Source organism: Gossypium hirsutum, chromosome A08 (genome assembly GCF_007990345.1).
Source record: "Gossypium hirsutum isolate 1008001.06 chromosome A08, Gossypium_hirsutum_v2.1, whole genome shotgun sequence".
Classification (NCBI taxonomy): domain Eukaryota; kingdom Viridiplantae; phylum Streptophyta; class Magnoliopsida; order Malvales; family Malvaceae; genus Gossypium; species Gossypium hirsutum.
Window position 1 is genome coordinate 126780997 of NC_053431.1, and position 19661 is coordinate 126800657.

The window sequence follows — 19661 nt, forward strand, 5'->3', positions numbered from 1 at the left end:
TAACTAATACACAAATGAAATTCAAACCTAAATTATTATTGATATTTAGATTAATTTTATGGTCCGAATTATTATTATATCTACATAGTTAATTTTTAAACATATATTATTTAAATTGTTAAATAATAATCCGAATTATAAATCAATTTGAATTATGCAACTTATGATGTAAGGCCGGATCCAGACTCATACATAGTTTGTTTGCAGTTACCCTTTTTGGTAATTTCGCATTGCCTTCTCTCCCATTCTAACGAACCTTCTTACCAACTTTTCCTTTTGCCGACATGTCCCTCCCACAGATTTATTTGGAAACCAATGACCACTCTCCATCTAAAACAATTTACATATATACTAAGAATAAATTTAAAAAAAATTAAATTGAATTAAAATAATAAAATAAAATTCATCCATTTTAATAATTTAAAATAAATTTTACTCGATTCAATTTAAATAGATCTAACATTCAACCTAAAAGGTTCGAGTATCACTATATTCAAGTTTTTCTAAATTTATTTTAACGTAAAAATTATAACCTTAATTCATAAAATCTGTTACCATTTCTTCCCATCATCTATGGGTTGATATTGAATAAAAATTAACATTTAAAATCATATTTAATATTTATTTAATATCGAAATTATATTTAAATTTATTTAATTTTGGATCCACCATTTTTATTCCAAAGTCCAAACCGAGTGGTGTAATTTCTTTTTAATAACAAAATTATTTTAAAAAATCACACGAAAACATGAAAAGTCAACGTCAACGTCAAATCTAAATCGCTTATTATACCGCGTTCACACCGTCGCTAAGACACGCGCTTCCTTAGACACATCTCCAACCGCGTTGGCTACCATACGTATATATATAAATCCTGCGTTCCCATCTTCAATTTCAAATTCATTTTTGCGTTCATATTTCGTCAAACCAAAAATCAAACCCCATAAATTATTTCATGGAAATTGGGTCTTCCCAATTCTTTGCCGCTGAAGTTCTTGCTTATAACAACACCGGCATCATCACCGGCACCGGCGGAGGAGACGGCGGCAATTTTTATTGGTTTCAGGATATGGAAGATGACAAGAAAAGGAGTGGAAACAACGAGTTTATGGATTTACATTCTTCGATTTCGCTATTCGATGCTGAAATGAAGCACGAGCAACTTCAGTGGTTTACTGATCCTGATCAAGGAAGAGGAGCTGTTTTTGAATCGAATTACAGTGAAACGAATGATTATTTCGATCAAATTCAAAGTCATTACACTGAAATCGATGAATTTGATGATTCACGGAAGAAACGCGCGAGAAAATCAAGTTCACCGGTATCTGTTCCGGCGACGGAGGATTCAGGTCCATCGCAATCAGGCGGAACAGGACGGCGGTTATGGGTGAAAGACAGATCCAAAGACTGGTGGGAGAAGTGCAACCACCCGGATTTTCCCGACGAGGAATTCAAACGCGCGTTTCGAATGAGCAAATCGACGTTCGATATGATTTGTAAAGAGCTTGAATCAACGGTGATGAAAAAGAACACGACGCTCCGCGATGCGATACCGGTTCGTCAACGCGTTGCGGTCTGCATTTGGCGTTTAGCCACCGGTGAACCGCTCCGAATGGTATCAAAACGGTTCGGTTTAGGAATTTCAACTTGCCATAAGCTAGTTTTAGAGGTTTGTGCCGCCATTAAAACTGTTTTAATGCCTAAATATGTCCAATGGCCCGATGAAAACAAATTAAATAAAACCAAATCGGAGTTCGAATCCGTCACCGGAATCCCAAACGTCGCCGGCGCTATCTACACCACTCACGTCCCGATCATCGCTCCAAAATCCAACGCCGCCGCATATTTAAACAAGAAACAAACGGAGAAAACCCAAAAACAATCGTATTCCATCACACTCCAAGGTATCGTAGACCCAACCGGCGTTTTCACTGACGTTTCAATTGGTTGGCCTGGTTCAATGTCCGACGAACAAATCTTCGAGAAATCGGCGTTTCATCAAAGCGCCGTTAAAGGCCAAGTAAAAGGCGTTTGGGTAGTCGGAAGTACAGGGTACCCATTAATGGATTGGGTTTTAGTTCCTTACGCTCATCAAAATCTAACTTGGACTCAACACACATTCAATGAGAAGATCGAAGAGATTGAAAAAATGGGTAAAGAAGCATTTGCGAGACTGAAAGGAAGATGGTCGTGTTTGCAGAAAAGGGCTGACGTTAAGCTTCAAGAATTGCCGGCTGTGCTCGGCGCTTGCTGTGTTTTGCATAATATTTGTGAGCTTCGAAATGAAGAAATGGAACCCGAGCTTAAAATTGAAATTTCCGATGATGAAGTCGTGCCGGAGAATAATTTGAGATCCATGGTTGCCGTTCAAGCTAGGGATTATATTGCTCATAATTTGCTTCACCATGGCCTTGCCGGTACCGGTTTTCTATAGTGATTTCATTATATTATCCTTAGTTAAAAAATTTTGTATTTTTTTTAGTGTATAGTCCAATAATAATAGGTAGATAGGCAGATTTTGATTGCATTTTTTGGGGGTATGGAATAAAAAATTCTATTTGACTTTTTAGTTAATTAATTTTTATTGACTTTTTTAATAAATAAATTTAAATTTTGTGGATTAAAAAATATTGGAAGAACTAATTTATTTTCAAATTATGTTACATAAAACGAAACAATTGACCACTTACAATTTAATAGTTTATGTTTTGTTGATTGTATTAATATTTTCTTTATCATAAAAAATCATCAAAAAAATATTCTCTGCTTCATTTCACATGTTATAATGATTATCAATCAACATATAATTTTCGAGAATCCTTCAAATATATAGAAAAAATCAAAATTATTTAACCATATCATGTTTGATATGTATTAATATCCGACACTCACTCTTAAGTTCGAGTAACATAAACCATTTACATTCAAGTAATCAAAGACAAAATTATAATTTTTTGTTGAGGCTGAAATTAATTTATATACTTTTGTAAGAGTTAAAATGTAATTTCATCATTATATTAGTTTATATTTTTATAATATTTAGAAACACCAAATCAAACTTTTATCATTATGGAAGGGCCAAATTGCAATTTTAATAGTATTAACTTGTAATTTTGTAGACTTTAGAGGGTCTAAAGAGGAACTTTTGCATTTTGTAAGAGTTCTTCTTGTCCTTGACATGGGCATGTGTCGATAAAAGTGCCACGGAGGCATTTCTATTAAGTATTAAATTGCATTTTGTCCTTTTTACTAAAAAAGAGAGTAAATTAGCCCCTATACGTTAGGTTGAAGAGTAAACAGATTCTTTTGTTAAAAGTTTCATCAATTTTTACTATTAAAAATTGGTCTTTGTACATTAGCATGAGGTATACATTGGCACATCACATGTCATTGTCTGGTCATTCCATTAGCCACACATTTTTTAACGGTACAAATAGATGAAATTTCAATAAAAATGAGCAATCTTCTCTTTAATCTAATATATAGGGATTAATTTGTCTATTTTTTTAGTAGAAAGCCAAAAATGTAATTTGATTCCTAGTACAAAGGCCTTCATGGTACTTATGTAATTAATTGTCCTTAGTTGCTCACATTTAATATTGATAGAGATTAAATTGCATTTTTTTTATATGAGGGATCAATTTACTCGATATCAAAACTAAAAAAGATTGGGAGGTGTTTTTTTTAAGTTTCTTTTTTGTAGATAAAAGATCTTTTTTGTAGATAAAAGATTCACATGTTTCAACCATTTACATACTTTGTTTATTTATTTACGGTAAATCTCAAAATTATATATGAACTACGGCTTAATGTATAATTGTATACATGAACTTAGATATTATGTAATTTTATACATGAGATTTTGATTTGATCGGATTATTGTAAATTATTAACACAATTATTGATATAATATCATTTTATGTTTATATATTGCTTACATAAAAAATTATATTGATCCAGTATAAAAATAAATTGATGTATTTATTTTTTTAAATGTGTGTGATTAAATCAAAATTAAAATTTCAAATATACATTTGAACCACAATTAGAGTTTCACGTGTATAATTACACCAAATTAAAGTTCATGTGTACAATTACACATTAAATTAAAATTCATATATAATTTTAATATCTATCCGATTTATTTATTTAAAGTGATAAACCAGTGTTTAATCTCAAGATTTTTTCAACTATTTTTTAGCCATATTAGTCAATAGTTTTAAATTACGTTAAAGTATAAATGATGTGACACATTGAAATTACGTGATACGAAACTATCATAGACCAAAAAAATTGAAGGATTAAAATAATACATTTATCTCTTATTTAAATGTAATATATTTTTCTTATAAGAATGATTTAATAATTCATAATATCCAATAGATCTATCTAGAAATATGCTAAACATCCCTCATTCTAATAGGTCAATTTTCCCTCGCTTTTACTCTGACCCAAACTTAAAACACAAAATAATAAATATATAAAAATTAAAACTAAAAAAAGAAATAAAAAGGAAATACAGGTGGTGCAAAATAAGAGGGGTTTGGGTGGCAAACAAATCTATTTAGTGCAAGTTCATGAACCTAATCAGACCTTTCCCACCTCAACGAACCTAACTTCCCTTTGCATTCATGAACTTCACCATCCCATCCACTCCCTTTGGTCACCAACTTGATTTCCATCACCTTTTTACCCCTCCCCCCGAAATCCTTCCTTCAACTTGTTCTTCGCTTTGGGTTTTACTTTATAAAGATATATAAGCTTACCTGCAGCTGCTTCTTTGGGTTCATTTTAATTCCTTTGCTGCTGCATCATTGTTTCTCCATTTCTGGTATGGTTCGAGTTACTTTATTATGATCACATTTACTTGATTGAATTTGCTGAAGTATTTTAACTTTTTTGTAGGATTTCCTTGATGTTTCTCTTATATATGTGTGTGTGTGTTTTCAAGCTCTGTTTGGTCATTTTATGCAAAGAAATGTTTAGATATGGAAATGGCTTTACAGAGGTTCTAATGTCATCCAAGTGTATGTTATAATTCCAAAATGGGTGTTTTTTTTTCAATTTCTATAAGCTTAACTTTCATTGCCCCCACTGTTAATTTCTTAGTTTCTGTAGGTACTGTTATTTCTTACTTGTTGAGAGAAGAAAGTTTCCAAGTGTCGACAGTCTAGAGTAGTTAGATCCCTCGACGAGTCGGTATTGTTTTTGCTCGGGGTTTTGTTGAATCAAACCCTATCAAGCGATGATGCTCACGTGCTCTTAGTAGGTGGTCATGCACTATGCATGACCTGATTCAACAAGGTGCTCTGGTTCTGTTAAACCCGCCGCTTCAGGCATCTGGGCTTTCCGAAAAGCCGGGAGACAAAACTCGGGGATACAACTGACTCATAGGGAGGTCTGTCGGTTCTGGACGGACTTTTCTGAATGGAGTCGTTCTCCTTTCAACGATCCCTTTGTATGACGCTGAACTGGAAGAAAGAAACAGGGGGTTTGATTTAGAAGATTAATAGTTTGCATTTGTTTCTAATTACTGCAGGTAAAAAGATAGAGTCAATGGAGGGTATATCTAAAGACATTGCAGTCCTTGTGCCATTAATCTAGGTGACTTGATGTCTAAAGATTCGAGAATGATGTCGACGCGCATTGACCGTGCTCCGTATAATCTTACTGCCAAGAAGACGAGTTCGTTGGCAAATCAACCTTGTGAGTTCACCTGTGGCAGAATCCAAGGTTTCCATGGTGCTGGTTTGTCAAATCATCAAGGAGGTGAGGACGATGTGCCCGTATCTTTTGGTGTGGATCATGAAAATTCATGTCCTCAATCTATAGCTCATAGATCTAATCCAAAATCATCAGAATCGTTTCTTGAGGTATCAGCTACTCTGTTAGGGAAAAGGAATATAAGTGATGTTCAAGATGTCAAGAGGGTTTCCATGGATCTTGCAGGGGACGAAATCAATCGGCTCAATGAGTATAATCCAAGATCACCTGAGTCATTTCTTGAGGTGGGGCAACGAAAAAAGATGAGAAAAACCGAAAGCCATTGTCTGTTTGAATCAAATAACATACCTCTTTGGGGATTTACATCCATTTGCGGTAGGAGAATACAGATGGAAGATGCTGTTGTGGCTATACCTCGATTCTTGCAAGTTCCTCCTAGAATACTGAATGCCGAGAGCATATCGAATCAAACGAGCAATATAAGCAACTTAACTGCTGATTTCTATGGCGTGTACGACGGACATGGAGGCTGTCAGGTAGCTTCCATCATTCTATTTTACACGTAATTGATATGTCAAGTTAGTTTGATATTGAACATTTCATTTGCATAGGTTGCGAATTATTGCCGTGAACGTATGCATACAGCTTTGGCCGAGGAGATAGAAATGACAAAAGCATGTATTCTTGACGGAAACATCAGATACGACTGGCGGGAACAATGGAAGAAAGCGTTCTTAAATTGTTTTGTCAAAGTTGATACCGAGATCGGAGGAGTTCATAGAGGCCACATCTCGGAGACCGCTGGTTCTACTGCTGTAATTGCAGTTGTTAGTCCGACACATATTATAGTTGCCAATTGTGGTGATTCAAGGGCAGTTCTCTCCCGTGGAAAATTTCCGATCCCGTTGTCCATAGACCACAAAGTACAAAATGCTTTTTCATGTTCTGGTTTTTACGAATTTCAAAGACATTGAAATAACAGATGACCCCTTTTTTATAGCCTGATAGAGAAGATGAACAAGCAAGAATTGAAGCCGCAGGCGGCAAGATCATACAATGGAATGGCCCTCGAGTTTCGGGTGTTCTCGCAATGTCAAGGTCAATCGGTAAGTCTTTCAAGTTTCAACTTGTAATATGAGCTCCGAATCGATTAATCAAGGTATCCAATTTGGTTTATCTTCTCAGGTGACAAGTACTTGAAACCATGGATTATTCCAGACCCGGAAGTGACATTCGTTAGTCGAGCAAACGACGACGAATGTCTTGTTTTAGCAAGTGATGGATTGTGGGACGTGCTTAGCAACGACGAAGCCTGTGAAGTTGCGCGGAAGCGGATCGGTTTATGGCGTAAAAAGTACAGAGATAAATCTAATGGTGAATGGATTGATGGTGCAGCTCAATCTGCAGCAGAGTACCTATCAAGGCTTGCTCTTAGTAAAGGAAGCAAAGATAATATTAGTGTCATTGTGGTGGACCTGAAAGCCCATACAAAATTTAAGAACAAAACCTGACACTGGGATCTCTTCCTGGTAAATATTTCACACGGATCGATTCTATACTGTTTTGGGTTCGGGTTTTTTGAATTTAAAGCTCCTGTTTTTCAAGTTAGATAATTATCGGTTTAAATCATTTTAGATTTTGATTATTTAGGTTCGGATTAGTTTTGGGTTTGAGGTTGATGGAGTCAGATTTATTTTTTTATTTTTTATAGTTAAATTGGATTAGATGCAAGTTATTTTTTGTATTCGAGTAATAATTAATAAGTCTACAAATACATGATTAGGGGCAAAGCCAGAAAAAATTTTAGGGGGCCGAATGAAATTTTAATTTTTTATAGTTTATATCTTTATAATTTGTAAAGTATTAAATCAAATTTTTATAATTTTAGGGCGCCAAAATGTAATTTTACCTTTATTAATTTAAAATTTTTAAAAAATTTTAAGGGTTTCAAATACAATTTTATATTTTAGGGAGGCCGGGGCCATGCCAGCCCCCTGGCTACGCCCCTGTACATGATTTAACCAATTGAGGGTTGAGTTGAACTGATTAATCTAGAGCTTAATATATATGATTTGAAGGTTGTCGTAAAATGTTAAATGTTTTAAAAATTAAATCAGCTCATCGATTTTTGATTAAATCGGTTCTATTCTTATTTTAATAATAATTAAATACACAATTAAAATAATAAAGATAAAGGTGGGTTCAATCTATTTATCTGGGCTAAGTTGAGCTCATTTGCTAGAGTATTTGATTATAAATTCCAAATTAATCAATAATATTAGTACTAGAAATTCATTAATCATTATTTAACATTATAATTTATATTGAGCAGCTACTAAGTTTTTGATAAATAAAACTTGTAATAATTGGACAAAGAGCGAAAGAATGACACGAGAAGAGACAACAACAGGCTGCCTACCCAAGCCCTTGCTTCATAGTTGTCGGCCAAACATAGCTAGAAAATTTTCATATATGTATTTTTGAAGGATTTATATTTGTTAAATTTAATATTATATATTTCGTTAAGGAACCAACTTAAATCTTCATTTCATACCATATAATAATATTAAATACGTTTAAAAAATTTAATTCTTCAATTATCCTTTACAAATTTAACAAAATTAAAGTGAGATTATAATTCATTTTTATTTTTATTTTTATTTTTGTCAGCTCTAATAATGATTGATGATTAAAAAGATCAGATTTATGCAAACAACAAGAAAGGGTAAAGGTAATAAAAGAGAAAAGTAAAAATAAAACCCCCTGTTTTAATGTTTCTTTTCCCCTTTTGACATAACGCCGAAAGTTTTTTTTCTTTCTTCCTTTTAATTACATTACATTATAAGATGGGGTGTGTCTCGTAATTTTCACTAAATAGGTGGCAACGTTACGACGAGGAACGTTTCAATGTTATGACGATGTATGATATCGTAACAATGTAAATAGGGATATTGCGACGTTGTGACGTATTCCCCACATAAATTAAGTTTTTTTTAATTAAACTCTGACTATTTTAGGGATGTTTTAATATAATTAGACCTTTAATTTTAGTTTATTTAAAAGAGTCTTTGATCCCTATTTTGATAGGCCAATTAATAGGCAATTAAAGATGTAGTACTACATGAGTTTTTTTTTTGGTGACAAAATGTTGTCACAAATGAATTTTGATGATGAATATGGAGAGAAATTTACACCACTTTGAGAAAACTATATGAGAAATAGAAATTTGTTTTCGGGTTTGCTCTATGAGAGTTAGGTATTTGTTTTTAGGGTTTGGGTTTGAATGCTTAGTACATTTAGTTTCAATTTTTTCATATTATACTCTTGTTTATTTACTCATTTAGTGAAAAATTAAAATCTCTTTTGCTCATGGTTTTTATTCTCTTTAAATATATTTTTCACGTAAAATCTTTATTTATACTAATAAATCCTCAACAAATAAATATATAATTTTTTAATATAAATATTAATATATTTAAGTAATTATAAAATAAAAACAAAAAATTTAAGTAAAATTTATGTCTAATAATTACATATGATAAAATTAAAAACTCTAATAATGAAACTCGAAGTCTTACAAATAATGTTTGAAGTCTGTTTGGTAAAGACACGGTTTTCAAGTTTTGGAGTAAAAGGGTATGATTTGAATGATTGCAACCACGCTCCATTAATGTCCAAAAGTTAAGGCCAACATGTAGTAATTTATTCTATAGACTTTTTTTTTTTAATTTTTAAAAAATATCCTTTCAGAATAATTATATTATAAATTGTAGTAGTGCGATCTCAATACGATCCAAAATGATCTCCCCTATTGAATTGATAAAAATAAATCTAAGTCGTTAAATATATTAACTCAATATGTACTACTTACTCAATCACGACGAACTCTCTTTTTACATTAAAAAATGATTTTTTTTACCATAATCATTATATATATAATATATTAAGTGCAACTATGATAGATACCTAAACCAAGTCAATGACCTAAATTATCCAATCATTTATCTTTTTTTTTTCTCTCAATTATTTTTAATAATTTTTAAACTAACAAGTAATAATAACAAATATAATTGTTTTAATGAAAATATAATTAAAATATTTTATTACAACAAACTTTTATTTAATATATAATAAACTGATAATTTACATTGAGATCAATGTTTTAGAATTGAACCAATGATTAAATTGGTAATACTAGTAATGCTCGAAATTTGTCATTTAGAGATCGAAAGCCTAGTGATTAATTAATTCTATTTTTGAACATCATCGCTTGCTTGCTCTACCCAACGGGATTGAAAAAGTTATTTCATTGATCAAAATCAACGTTTTCAAAACTAAACCTGAAATTGGTCGGGGTACTAGTTCAAAGATAGGGGTTGGATCGATTGACCCGTAAACCTATACAAACCGATTGAACAAATCTAAAAAAGACCAATTGAATTGATTTTTCTCTATTTTGATTTTTTATTTTTTTTAATAATTTGTTTAATTGAATTGGATGAACTAATCAAATCAAGATCTAGTAGCTTGAATTGTTCAACCGCTAATCTAGTTATGAAGAACGAAAGAAAGAAAAATAAAATATATAAGAGAAAACAATATTTTTTTGTCTTCTTTTTCCATGTGTCAATTTTTAATTGTTTTTTTAAAATAAAAAATTTAAGGTATCACTTGTGACTAAAAAAAAATTTTAGGTACAAAAATAGACAAAAAAACCTACATAGTTTAAGTACCAATTTGTGAGTTAATCTTTTTTTAAATTATACCTAACAATTTAACTAACGAAGTACCAACTTAAAAAAAATATATATAGTTTAAGTACCAACAAATTCAAAACGACAAACAAAATCCTTGTCATGAATTCAGATCTCAAACAATAACATGTTTTTATTTATTTTTGGTCAAGTTTCTATTTTTGTCATTCGCTGCTTTTAGAGTATGGTAAATAAGTTTATAGTAATAAATTTTTACACAGTGGCAGGATCTCGATTCTCTTAAAATGAAATTTTTTTTTTAAATTTTTTATAATTTATAAAAATTTAAATTAATAATGATAAAATTATACTTTGGACATTTTAAAAAAAATTGATTTAATCTTTTAAAAATTATAAAATATAAGTTATTAAAATGATAAAATTATATTTTTACTATTATAAAAATATACAATTTAATTTCGACCCCTCAAGATTGTTCCTTGTCTTTGATGAGGATCATGGAGTGAGAACAAATATAGAACATTTTTCAAGTGTTAAAATTATAAGTGATAAATTTTGAAAAAGATAAAAAATATTTTTTTAACATATTAATTTATTAATTTCATTATTTTTAAAGAGATTAAACATAATTTTTATTTTTATTTTTGAGATTAAAATATAATTTTATCATAAATTAAAATGTGATTTAATTATTTTATAAGAAACTTAAATAGTGATTTTTCATTTGTGACAGGGGTAAGGTTTATGCCTGCCTCCACTCAGATTCGCCCTTGATGGGGCACTTTGATGCTACCATACTTGCACCTGCGTTTGAATATTACCATTCTTTTTTTTTTTTTTTAAATTTCATGATTTTACCTATTTTAGCACTAACAAGCCACCTCGTAATCCCATTAATACAATATCCAAATCATATTAGAGGTGAATCCAAAATTTTTTTAAATAGGAATCGAAATTTATGTATTAATTTATAGTTTCATCATTTATAATTTTTTTTATTTGAACAGACATTTTAATTTTCAAATTGATGAAAATATATGATTCATCCCATACTAATATTTTAAGTTTGTACTAATTTAAAAATAATTAATTGTACAAATAAAATTCAAAATTCAAAATTATTATATATAGAGGAGCGCATTAAGGTGATAAAGTTCCAATATTGTGTTATCATTATTTTTAAAAAATTCCCACACATAAAATGGTCAAATAATTTATCCTAAAAAACAATACAATTTAAAATTATTATTTTTTAAAATATTAAATTCAACATTTTAAAGTATGGTGGTATAATAAAAGTTAGATTAAAGCAGTTAAAAATATCATTATTTTTACTAATAAAAATTGAATTTAACAGTAACTTTTTATTGAAAATAATTAGATTATTTTATGTATTATACTTTTAGCGGAATTTTTAAATATCCTTTTTTTTTTCATTTCTTACAGCAACCGATACCCATAATATCTCTTTCTCAAAAGCCAAGCTTTCTCCTTTGTATTTTGTTTATAAAGTCTTTTAAGCCTCGAAGAAAACTCAAAAACTTGGCCTATCCCTTCATGGAAATCACCGGAGAACCCCCGCCGTTATGGCCACAACTGGCCACCGCCACCATTCATCGCCGTCGTCGTCAGCCGCCGTCTCCTCTTTTCTCCCCACCGTTTCTCATAATTCTCTTACCCACCATCGCATTGCTTCTCTTGTTCTTCGCCGTCCCTCCTTTTCTCTCTACCATTGCCGCTCAGATTTCCCAACCCACCGGCGTTAAAAAAAACTCCGATTCCCTCAACCTTTTCCTGGTCTTCTTCGCCATCTTTTGCGGCTTTTTCGCCAGGCGAAACGACGGCAGCGGCGACGGCGACAATGAGAACAGTAGGAATGATGGTGATACTCACATTAACAAGCAACAATGGTTTGATCAGTACCCGGTAAGGAAAATCTACGACGACCATCCTCCACCAATAAACGCGGTGGAGGAAACGACCGTCATAAGGAGGTTGAAGAGAAACAGTAGCTCATACCCAGATTTAAGACAGGAATCTTTGTGGGAAAATAGCGAAGATCGGTCTCGTTTTTACGATGATTATGCAATAAAGTATTATAATGATGAAGTTCATGAGCTTCGCCGGAGCTGGAGAAGTGATCATCGGTTCGAAGAATGTGAACCCAAGGTTATTATTTCTCCGGCGAAGTCACCAGCTCGTTCAACACCGCCACCTCCGCCTCCAACTCCGCCTCCTGCAGCTGCATATCGTAAACCAAGGCGAAGTTATCAAGCTGTTGGCCGGAACGAGAATGTGAATAATACTCAGAAGTTTCATGTTAAGTACGATGGAAGTGAGTCTCCGGCTCCGCAGCCATTGAAGCCACCGCCGCCTCCTGCAGCTGGATATCGTAAACCAAGGCGAAGTTATCAAGCTGTTGGCCGGAAAGAGAATGTGAATAATGCTCAAAAGTTTCATGTTGAGTACGATGGAAGTGAGTCTCCGGCTCCTCAGCCAGTAACTCCACCTCCACCGCCGCCTCCTCCGCCACGACGACCACCGTCGCCGGTTTCTCAACTGGGATATAGTTCAGAACAAAGGTACGGGAAATTGGAACGTAGAAAAAGTAATGCAACGAAAGAAATAAAGATGGTTTTTGCTTCTTTAAGGAAGAGAAAGAAAAAGAAGGCTAAAGACGATTATCGATATGAATCGCCGGCTAATTATTCCACCAGCATTCCCCCACCGTCACCACCACCACCTCCACCGCCAATGCCTCCACCACCATCTTCCGTCTTTAAAAAATACAATCTCTTTAAATCAAAAGGCAGCAAAAGCAAAAGAATCCATTCAGTTCCACCTCCACCGCCGCCGCTGCCGCCACCGTCGTCAGTTTCAAAACCAAAGCAAAACACTCAATCCCCACCACCACCACCACCACCACCACCTGCACCGCCAACACCACCACTCAGACCGTCAAGAAGACGAACCACAACCAATGCCAACAACTATAAGCCACCATTACCGACAACAAAACCAAGCACCAGCTTTTACCATGTCGACGAGAATGTAAACAGCGGAGAACAGTCACCGTTAATCCCCAAACCACCACCTCCACCGCCAGAATTCAATGATGATGAAAAAGTCAGCATGATGGACGGTGATGATGGGGCTATTGTTGGAAGGGTCCCAGTGTTTTGTCCCAGTCCAGATGTTAACGCAAAAGCTGAAACCTTTATTGCCAGACTCAGAGATGGGTGGAAATTAGAGAAAATAAATTCCATGAAAGAGAAGCAAGAGGATAAAAAATTATAAAACAAAATTCAGAGATTTCCCTTCTTTTTTTTCTTCTGAATTTGATTTTCCCTAATCAATTGAATATTATTATGATGGGAACTGAGGAAAAAGCTTCATGAGAGTTCAATGTTTTTTTCTTAATGAACACTTTCATGAAGATCATTGTAAGTTTGAATGTGTGTGTGTGTTTGTTTATATATGACTCAACCATGTTTTAATTTGGTGTCTGCGTATTGACAATGAGGGCTCTTATTGTGGGTTTTTTTGTTCATCAATTGGAGCCTTTGTGGTTTGTTTTTTCTTCTTCGTAGCAATTAAAAATGGTGTGATTTTTGTAATTTGATCCTTTGTTATGAATATTACTTCTTCTATAAAAGATGCTTGATAAGGCACCTTACATTTTCAAAGGGAAAATGTAAGTAAGATCAACTACGAATCCCGAACATAAAACATAAAAGAAACATATATACGTACAAGATTTTCTTTTATAATCTTTTAGTATACGTATGGATATAATAGATACTTGTTTTGAAATTTGGGAAAACTAGCAGCAACAATAGCTGTTAAAGTAGTGGATTCAATTAAATTAAATACAATATATAGGGGATCAAAAGCAAACAACTCAGAGAAAAATGTCTGTCTTGGTCCCATTTCATATATTCATTGCTTCAATGTTCAAATAAAACACTATGTGACCAGCCTGAAAAAAAGTGCACACTTAACTTTAAACTTTGCCATTTTCATAATAATTTCTTTACTTCAAGACATGGGGCATGGACCATATCATGATTGATATTTTTAATTTGACAGAATTTCAATCACCCTAAATTAGTAAGGATAACCCGAACATCCATCCGAAATTTGAAAAAAATTGAGAAAAAATTAGCAACTGCCCCTACCATTGAAAGAGCATGGCATATATATCTTACCATGGGATGCCATTTCTTTGTGCTCTTTTTTTAGTACAACGCAAAGGACTGATACAAAACATTTTCCAGGACCTCAAATCCTGTTTTCTCGAACTTAACCGACATTCCAAAATGCCGACAAAAATGACCGCTGCTACTGTCAACAACAGGTCGTTTCATCGAGTAAAAAACCCGAAGGAGAAGTGAAAGGAAGATCATTGTCCTAGAGCTTTATGTTGATCCTTTCAGACCATTTAAATATATCGGAATAAACACGATCTCCACCAATGTCCTCCCCGGTAGCCCCAGCAGCAACTCGTAGAACATCCTCGATCAAAGCGAAATTTCCCAATAAATCAACGTGAGAACCACTTTGGGTGCCTCGACCTTCTAAAAGATTAGCCGGAGGTGCATGTTTGTACTCTCGATTGTAAGTACGTATTCCCGAAGGGTTGAACCTGGTTTTACCACGCCAACCTTTTGCACACATGAAACCCGCGCTTATGATAGGAACGGTTTCGTCTCCGTCACCAGAGAAAACACCACCTCTTAGACATGAATCTTCACTATCACCGTCTACAGAGGTGTCTATTTGAAATGGAATTGAGCAATCACTTGGAGGAGCTACTTTGTAGATATAACCTCTTTCGGTGGGGAGTCCAACTCCATATAACGAGTAAATTTCCATGTCCGGAGCATTCGGTAGCCTGCAAATTCATCCAGGATTTGTCAGGGAAACAGCTAGTACTAGAAAAAACCGAGAAGGTGAAAACACTCACTTTGTTTCTAAGGGGTTTGACCAATATTTGTACTGGTCATACTTCGGGTCATCCAAATCATCGGCTATCCCGTACGAAAAATGAGAAGCTCCCCGTGCCATCAACTTCGGGGCAACATAATGAAGCAGGTCCAAAATCGATCCAGCAGTGTAAACTTCGTGATCAGCAACCGCTTTGATAGCTCGATTTCCCATTTCATGATATTCTAACCATATATCGCAGTTACTCGAGTTCGTAAGCTTATCACCCTTTGCAACATGCTGCTAATCAATAATTAATCAGATATAAACATGAAGCAATCAAAAACGAAATAGCGCAATAAGTGGATATTACCTTGAAATCAACCCTCTCGATTTTGGAGGAATGTGTTTCGGCCCAATCTTTACTAAATGAAATAAGTCTCCCGTAATTCACACCTTTCGTATCACAGATATTGCCGTTTCCACCAGTATTACGAGTGCTATTGTCCGTCCCCTTTTTTGCACTATTGTTAACAGTTTCTGTTTCAGGCGACCAATCTAGACCGCCCCAGATAGTTTCTCCACCCTTGGGTATCATCGAAAAAGTAGCATCCCATGTTCGGAACATCCGCATTAAATGCTTAAATGTTTGAAGACCGAGTACGTCTTTGTCCAACAAACCCGGTGCTTGAGCCCTGTTTAACAGTTAACATTTCATCAAGCTCCAAAACCAAACACGATTCACAAAGATATATTTGCATGATTTACAAAACGAAGTACCTGAGAGCTGCTATATCCCGGACTTCAATAGAAAAATGCAGTGCAATAGATTTCGGACTACCTAAAAAGGGTGCACCAATATTCATTATGGCCTTAATGTGCTTCGCACACCAATCTGGACCACCACCACCACCCCTTGGAGCCGGTGTTTCGACCCATTTCATGAAATGCAGAAAGTACTGAACTCCCATCGAATGTGGAAGGACTACTACTTTTTTCCCACCGTGTGTAGCGACCAAGAGCTCGATATTACTTTTTATTCGGGTCAAAGATTGGTCCCGGATCTGATTTATTCAAATAGCCATAATAAGATAATCCCGGAGAGTTGTAAACATTTAAAGTATATATGTATGTCTGAAAGATTAAGTGCATACCTCGGTGTTCTGAAATGATAACCTCCAATCATAAGCAGCCATATACAACGATTTTTCCTCGTACCCAATATGAGCCAAATTAGCTATTACGACAGCCCAAACAAAATAACCCGTAGCAAAATAATCAGCTGCCACAAGTCCAGTTACAGGTCTGACTCTTATACCAGGAGGGTCGAATCCCGTATCATTATCAAGCGATATGTGCTCAAGCCAGCATAATGGTCTGCAATGAAATTGAAGGAACAATGGGGGTATAAACACTATTAATGACATTTTCATTTCATAACCAAAACAAACTAAAAGGTAAGCTCGATAGCAAGTTAGCAACCATATGCAAAAGATTAGCACGTCGAGATTCGAGTAACAGAACTTGTGCATGGTGGCAAATTAGCAATGATTCCCTCGGGTTTACGTGCATAGAGAAGCCAACACCTTAACCCGTTGGCTATTTGGATCACAAAAGAAGATTTCGAGATTCTAATCCTGTAACAAAATGGGGGCTTTTCAGCATATAGCATGCCGATCTAACAATGCACCTATTAGAAGGATAGACCAAATATTCTACATCCCGGTTCGATAGTTCGATACAATGAAGTACTCTAGCACGAAAATACTAACATCAAAAGATATCAATATTTTGATTTAACTCGAAAGAAAACAGGGAACTCGACAAATCGACCAATCCCAAGCTTTTTTACAGTTCAAGAACAACAGAGATCTGCAATGTTATAGCGATGTTTATAGAATATATCTATATATAGAGAGAGAAACATATGAGCCAACAGAACATTACTTCAATGTTTAAAATCCAAACTACCATTGACAAGACAAAGATCAAAGTTACCTTTCTAGAACCATTTTTGCAACAGAGTAAGCTTAAAGGAAGCTGCTTTAATAACTTTGAAACATTCATAGTCTTCAAAAGAACAAACTTTAAGACAAAACCCAGAAGTTTTTTAAACAAAGTAAAGATGATACCTTTTGTAAAATTCACCAAAGGAACCACCCCAAAGCCGTTTACCAAGCAATCCTTCAGCACAGTGCCGACCTTCCCAAAGTTCAAGACCACCGGTGACGACGCCGGGAACGAGCACCACCGGGTGGTTCGCCGTCAAACCTTCTTTTCTTAACTTAACACCGGGAGGGTCCGGTAATGGACCGGTTATCGCCATCGTTACGAATTGAGGGATTGAATCGGGCATTGTGTTGTATAAGAACAAACAAAACCACCATATCGAACATATAAAACCGATGAACCAACAACAATTGTCCCAACACGACCATTTTTTCGAACCAGAATTTCGTCTTTGCGGGATCTTGTATTGGTCCTTCTTCTTGTCGTCGTCGTCGGCGCCGTCTTTTTCGATGTTGGGATCGGCTATTCGAGTCTTTGAAGAATCCGTACTGTTCCTCCGCCGCAAAAACGACATCGTTTTGGAAAGGAAATAAGACCTATAAAAACTCAGTGGTTTGTTCATCGTTCACGGCGATCGACGGCGGAGTTATAGAACGAACATGACTGAAACCTGTATTTTTTACTCTCTATTGACCACACCTTTCCGTTATGAGACCGCCGGATTGACGGCGGCGAAACTAAACGGAGCAACGATCAACGGCGGAGATGGATGATTTCAACGGTGAGTTGAGTTTTTTTATTGTAAAGTCCCACACTTTGAACTGCCAAATTGGCAAGCCCAAGACTCTACGTTTTAGCTTTTTCTAAGCTCAGAAAAGGCTGGCTTCCCTTTCTTCCGGGGTTTTTTTGCATTGTTGCAGTTTTAAAGACCACAAGCGTAATGACCGTTTGAATTATGCGTTGTAATGAAAATAGTATTTGTCAACGTGACAAGGATCTTTTTTCTACCTTCATCAAAAAAATTTTTGGGTCAATTTATAATTTTTTGGGTCAATTTATTGTTATATTGTATTTGGACCTTACAATTTGGTGTGGTCCAATATAATTACTTAAAATATAATAAATAGTTTTAGGAAAAATATACTACTAGTCACTCGATTATGGTTTTTTTTAATCATTCAACTTTAAAAAATTATAAAATACTCATCCTATTATTCAATTTCTTTTTTGGTTATTAACTGACTAACAATGGTAACTTTTAAAATTGGTATAAGACCAAATTACACAATGTTTAGAATCAAATGTATAAATGTTGAGGATTAACGTTTCTATTATATCAATTTTAAAAGTTGTCACTATTATTCATTCGTGAGCAAATAAGACGATTAAATAATTGGGTGACCAAAAATTGAATTTATAGAGACTAAGAATAATTCAAGTAAACCGAATTTATAATTTTATGCATAGTGCAAGGTTGATAATAAAATTTAATTGAACATATGTAAGTGCTACTATTTGGATCAATAATTAAATTTTAAAAAATATAAAAATTAAAATTGACTAATTTAAAGTATAAGGACTAAATTTGCAAAACTTTTGTGATGGGATGATAAATTTAAAATCTTTTAAGTCTTATCCACTAGAAGTTTTGAATGCGTACTTTGTTATTATTCGCTTTCCTTTTTCCTATCCATGCTTTGAATTTATCGTTTTTGTCTTTATTTTATCTCTTTGTCAAAGATAAAACAGAGGAATTTCTATTCTTCTATTTGAATCCATATATAAATCCACAACACCAGATTGAGTTGGAAAAATTTTGAGCTCGTATCTAGATATTAAATCGAAATTCTAATCATTATTCTAAATAAATCTTGGTAGAAAATAAATAAATTTTAGTGCAAAATAATTGACAACTGAAACTTAATAAAACTAAATTCTACGGGTTTATATTGATCTAGTTCATTAGTTTTTGTTTTTCTTTTTGAACAGGTAATCAAAATAAAAATTTATTAATAATTTATTGATCGACCTAACAACCCACCTTAATGTTCATAAGCAAGTTAATGGAAGAGTGACTTAAATGATCAATTTTGAATAATTAAATGATTGGATTGTAATTTTTTATAATTAAGTGACTAAAATAAAAACTTATCAATAATTGAATAACCACGAGATTAGTTTATCCAAAATATTAGGAATAGTCCCTTTCGTAAGGAAAAATATCATTTAAATATCCATAACCTTGATAAAAAAATAAAAAAATACCATATCAAATAATAATTTCTA

At 33.8% G+C, this 19661-nt stretch overlaps 4 protein-coding genes across 9 annotated transcripts; 3 read left to right on the forward strand and 1 right to left on the reverse strand.

Annotated features, from left to right (window-relative positions):
• The first annotated feature begins 888 nt into the window (after positions 1 to 888).
• LOC121204772 (protein ALP1-like) lies at positions 889 to 2574 on the forward strand. Its single transcript, XM_041075305.1, has one exon. It carries the CDS (start codon positions 956 to 958, stop codon positions 2432 to 2434), a length of 1479 nt encoding a protein of 492 aa, XP_040931239.1. The 5' UTR covers positions 889 to 955; the 3' UTR covers positions 2435 to 2574.
• Positions 2575 to 4589: 2015 nt separating this feature from the next.
• On the forward strand, positions 4590 to 7464 carry LOC107932876 (protein phosphatase 2C 77). 6 transcript variants are annotated; one of them, XM_041075309.1, is made up of 6 exons: positions 4591 to 4831; positions 5540 to 5769; positions 5860 to 6260; positions 6336 to 6647; positions 6725 to 6830; positions 6910 to 7464. In XM_041075309.1, exons 2-6 carry the CDS (start codon positions 5613 to 5615, stop codon positions 7233 to 7235), a joined length of 1302 nt encoding a protein of 433 aa, XP_040931243.1. In that variant the 5' UTR covers positions 4591 to 4831; positions 5540 to 5612; the 3' UTR covers positions 7236 to 7464. The 6 variants fall into 6 exon arrangements, with proteins under 6 accessions (XP_016720483.2, XP_040931243.1, XP_016720486.2 ...); XM_016864997.2 differs by having other exon boundaries at positions 5950 to 6260; XM_016864994.2 differs by having other exon boundaries at positions 4590 to 4831; positions 5540 to 6260.
• Positions 7465 to 11895: 4431 nt separating this feature from the next.
• Positions 11896 to 13936, forward strand: LOC107932878 (formin-like protein 20). The gene has a single exon (XM_041075306.1). The coding sequence runs from the start codon at positions 11997 to 11999 to the stop codon at positions 13734 to 13736; it is 1740 nt and encodes a 579-aa protein (XP_040931240.1). The 5' UTR covers positions 11896 to 11996; the 3' UTR covers positions 13737 to 13936.
• A 500-nt stretch (positions 13937 to 14436) lies between these two features.
• Positions 14437 to 18376, reverse strand: LOC121204773 (phospholipid:diacylglycerol acyltransferase 1). The gene is made up of 6 exons (XM_041075310.1): positions 17498 to 18376; positions 16520 to 16742; positions 16146 to 16429; positions 15739 to 16060; positions 15406 to 15665; positions 14437 to 15333 (listed from the first exon to the last, which is right to left on the reverse strand). Exons 1-6 carry the CDS (start codon positions 17995 to 17997, stop codon positions 14850 to 14852), a joined length of 2073 nt encoding a protein of 690 aa, XP_040931244.1. The 5' UTR covers positions 17998 to 18376; the 3' UTR covers positions 14437 to 14849.
• Between the last annotated feature and the right edge of the window lie 1285 nt (positions 18377 to 19661).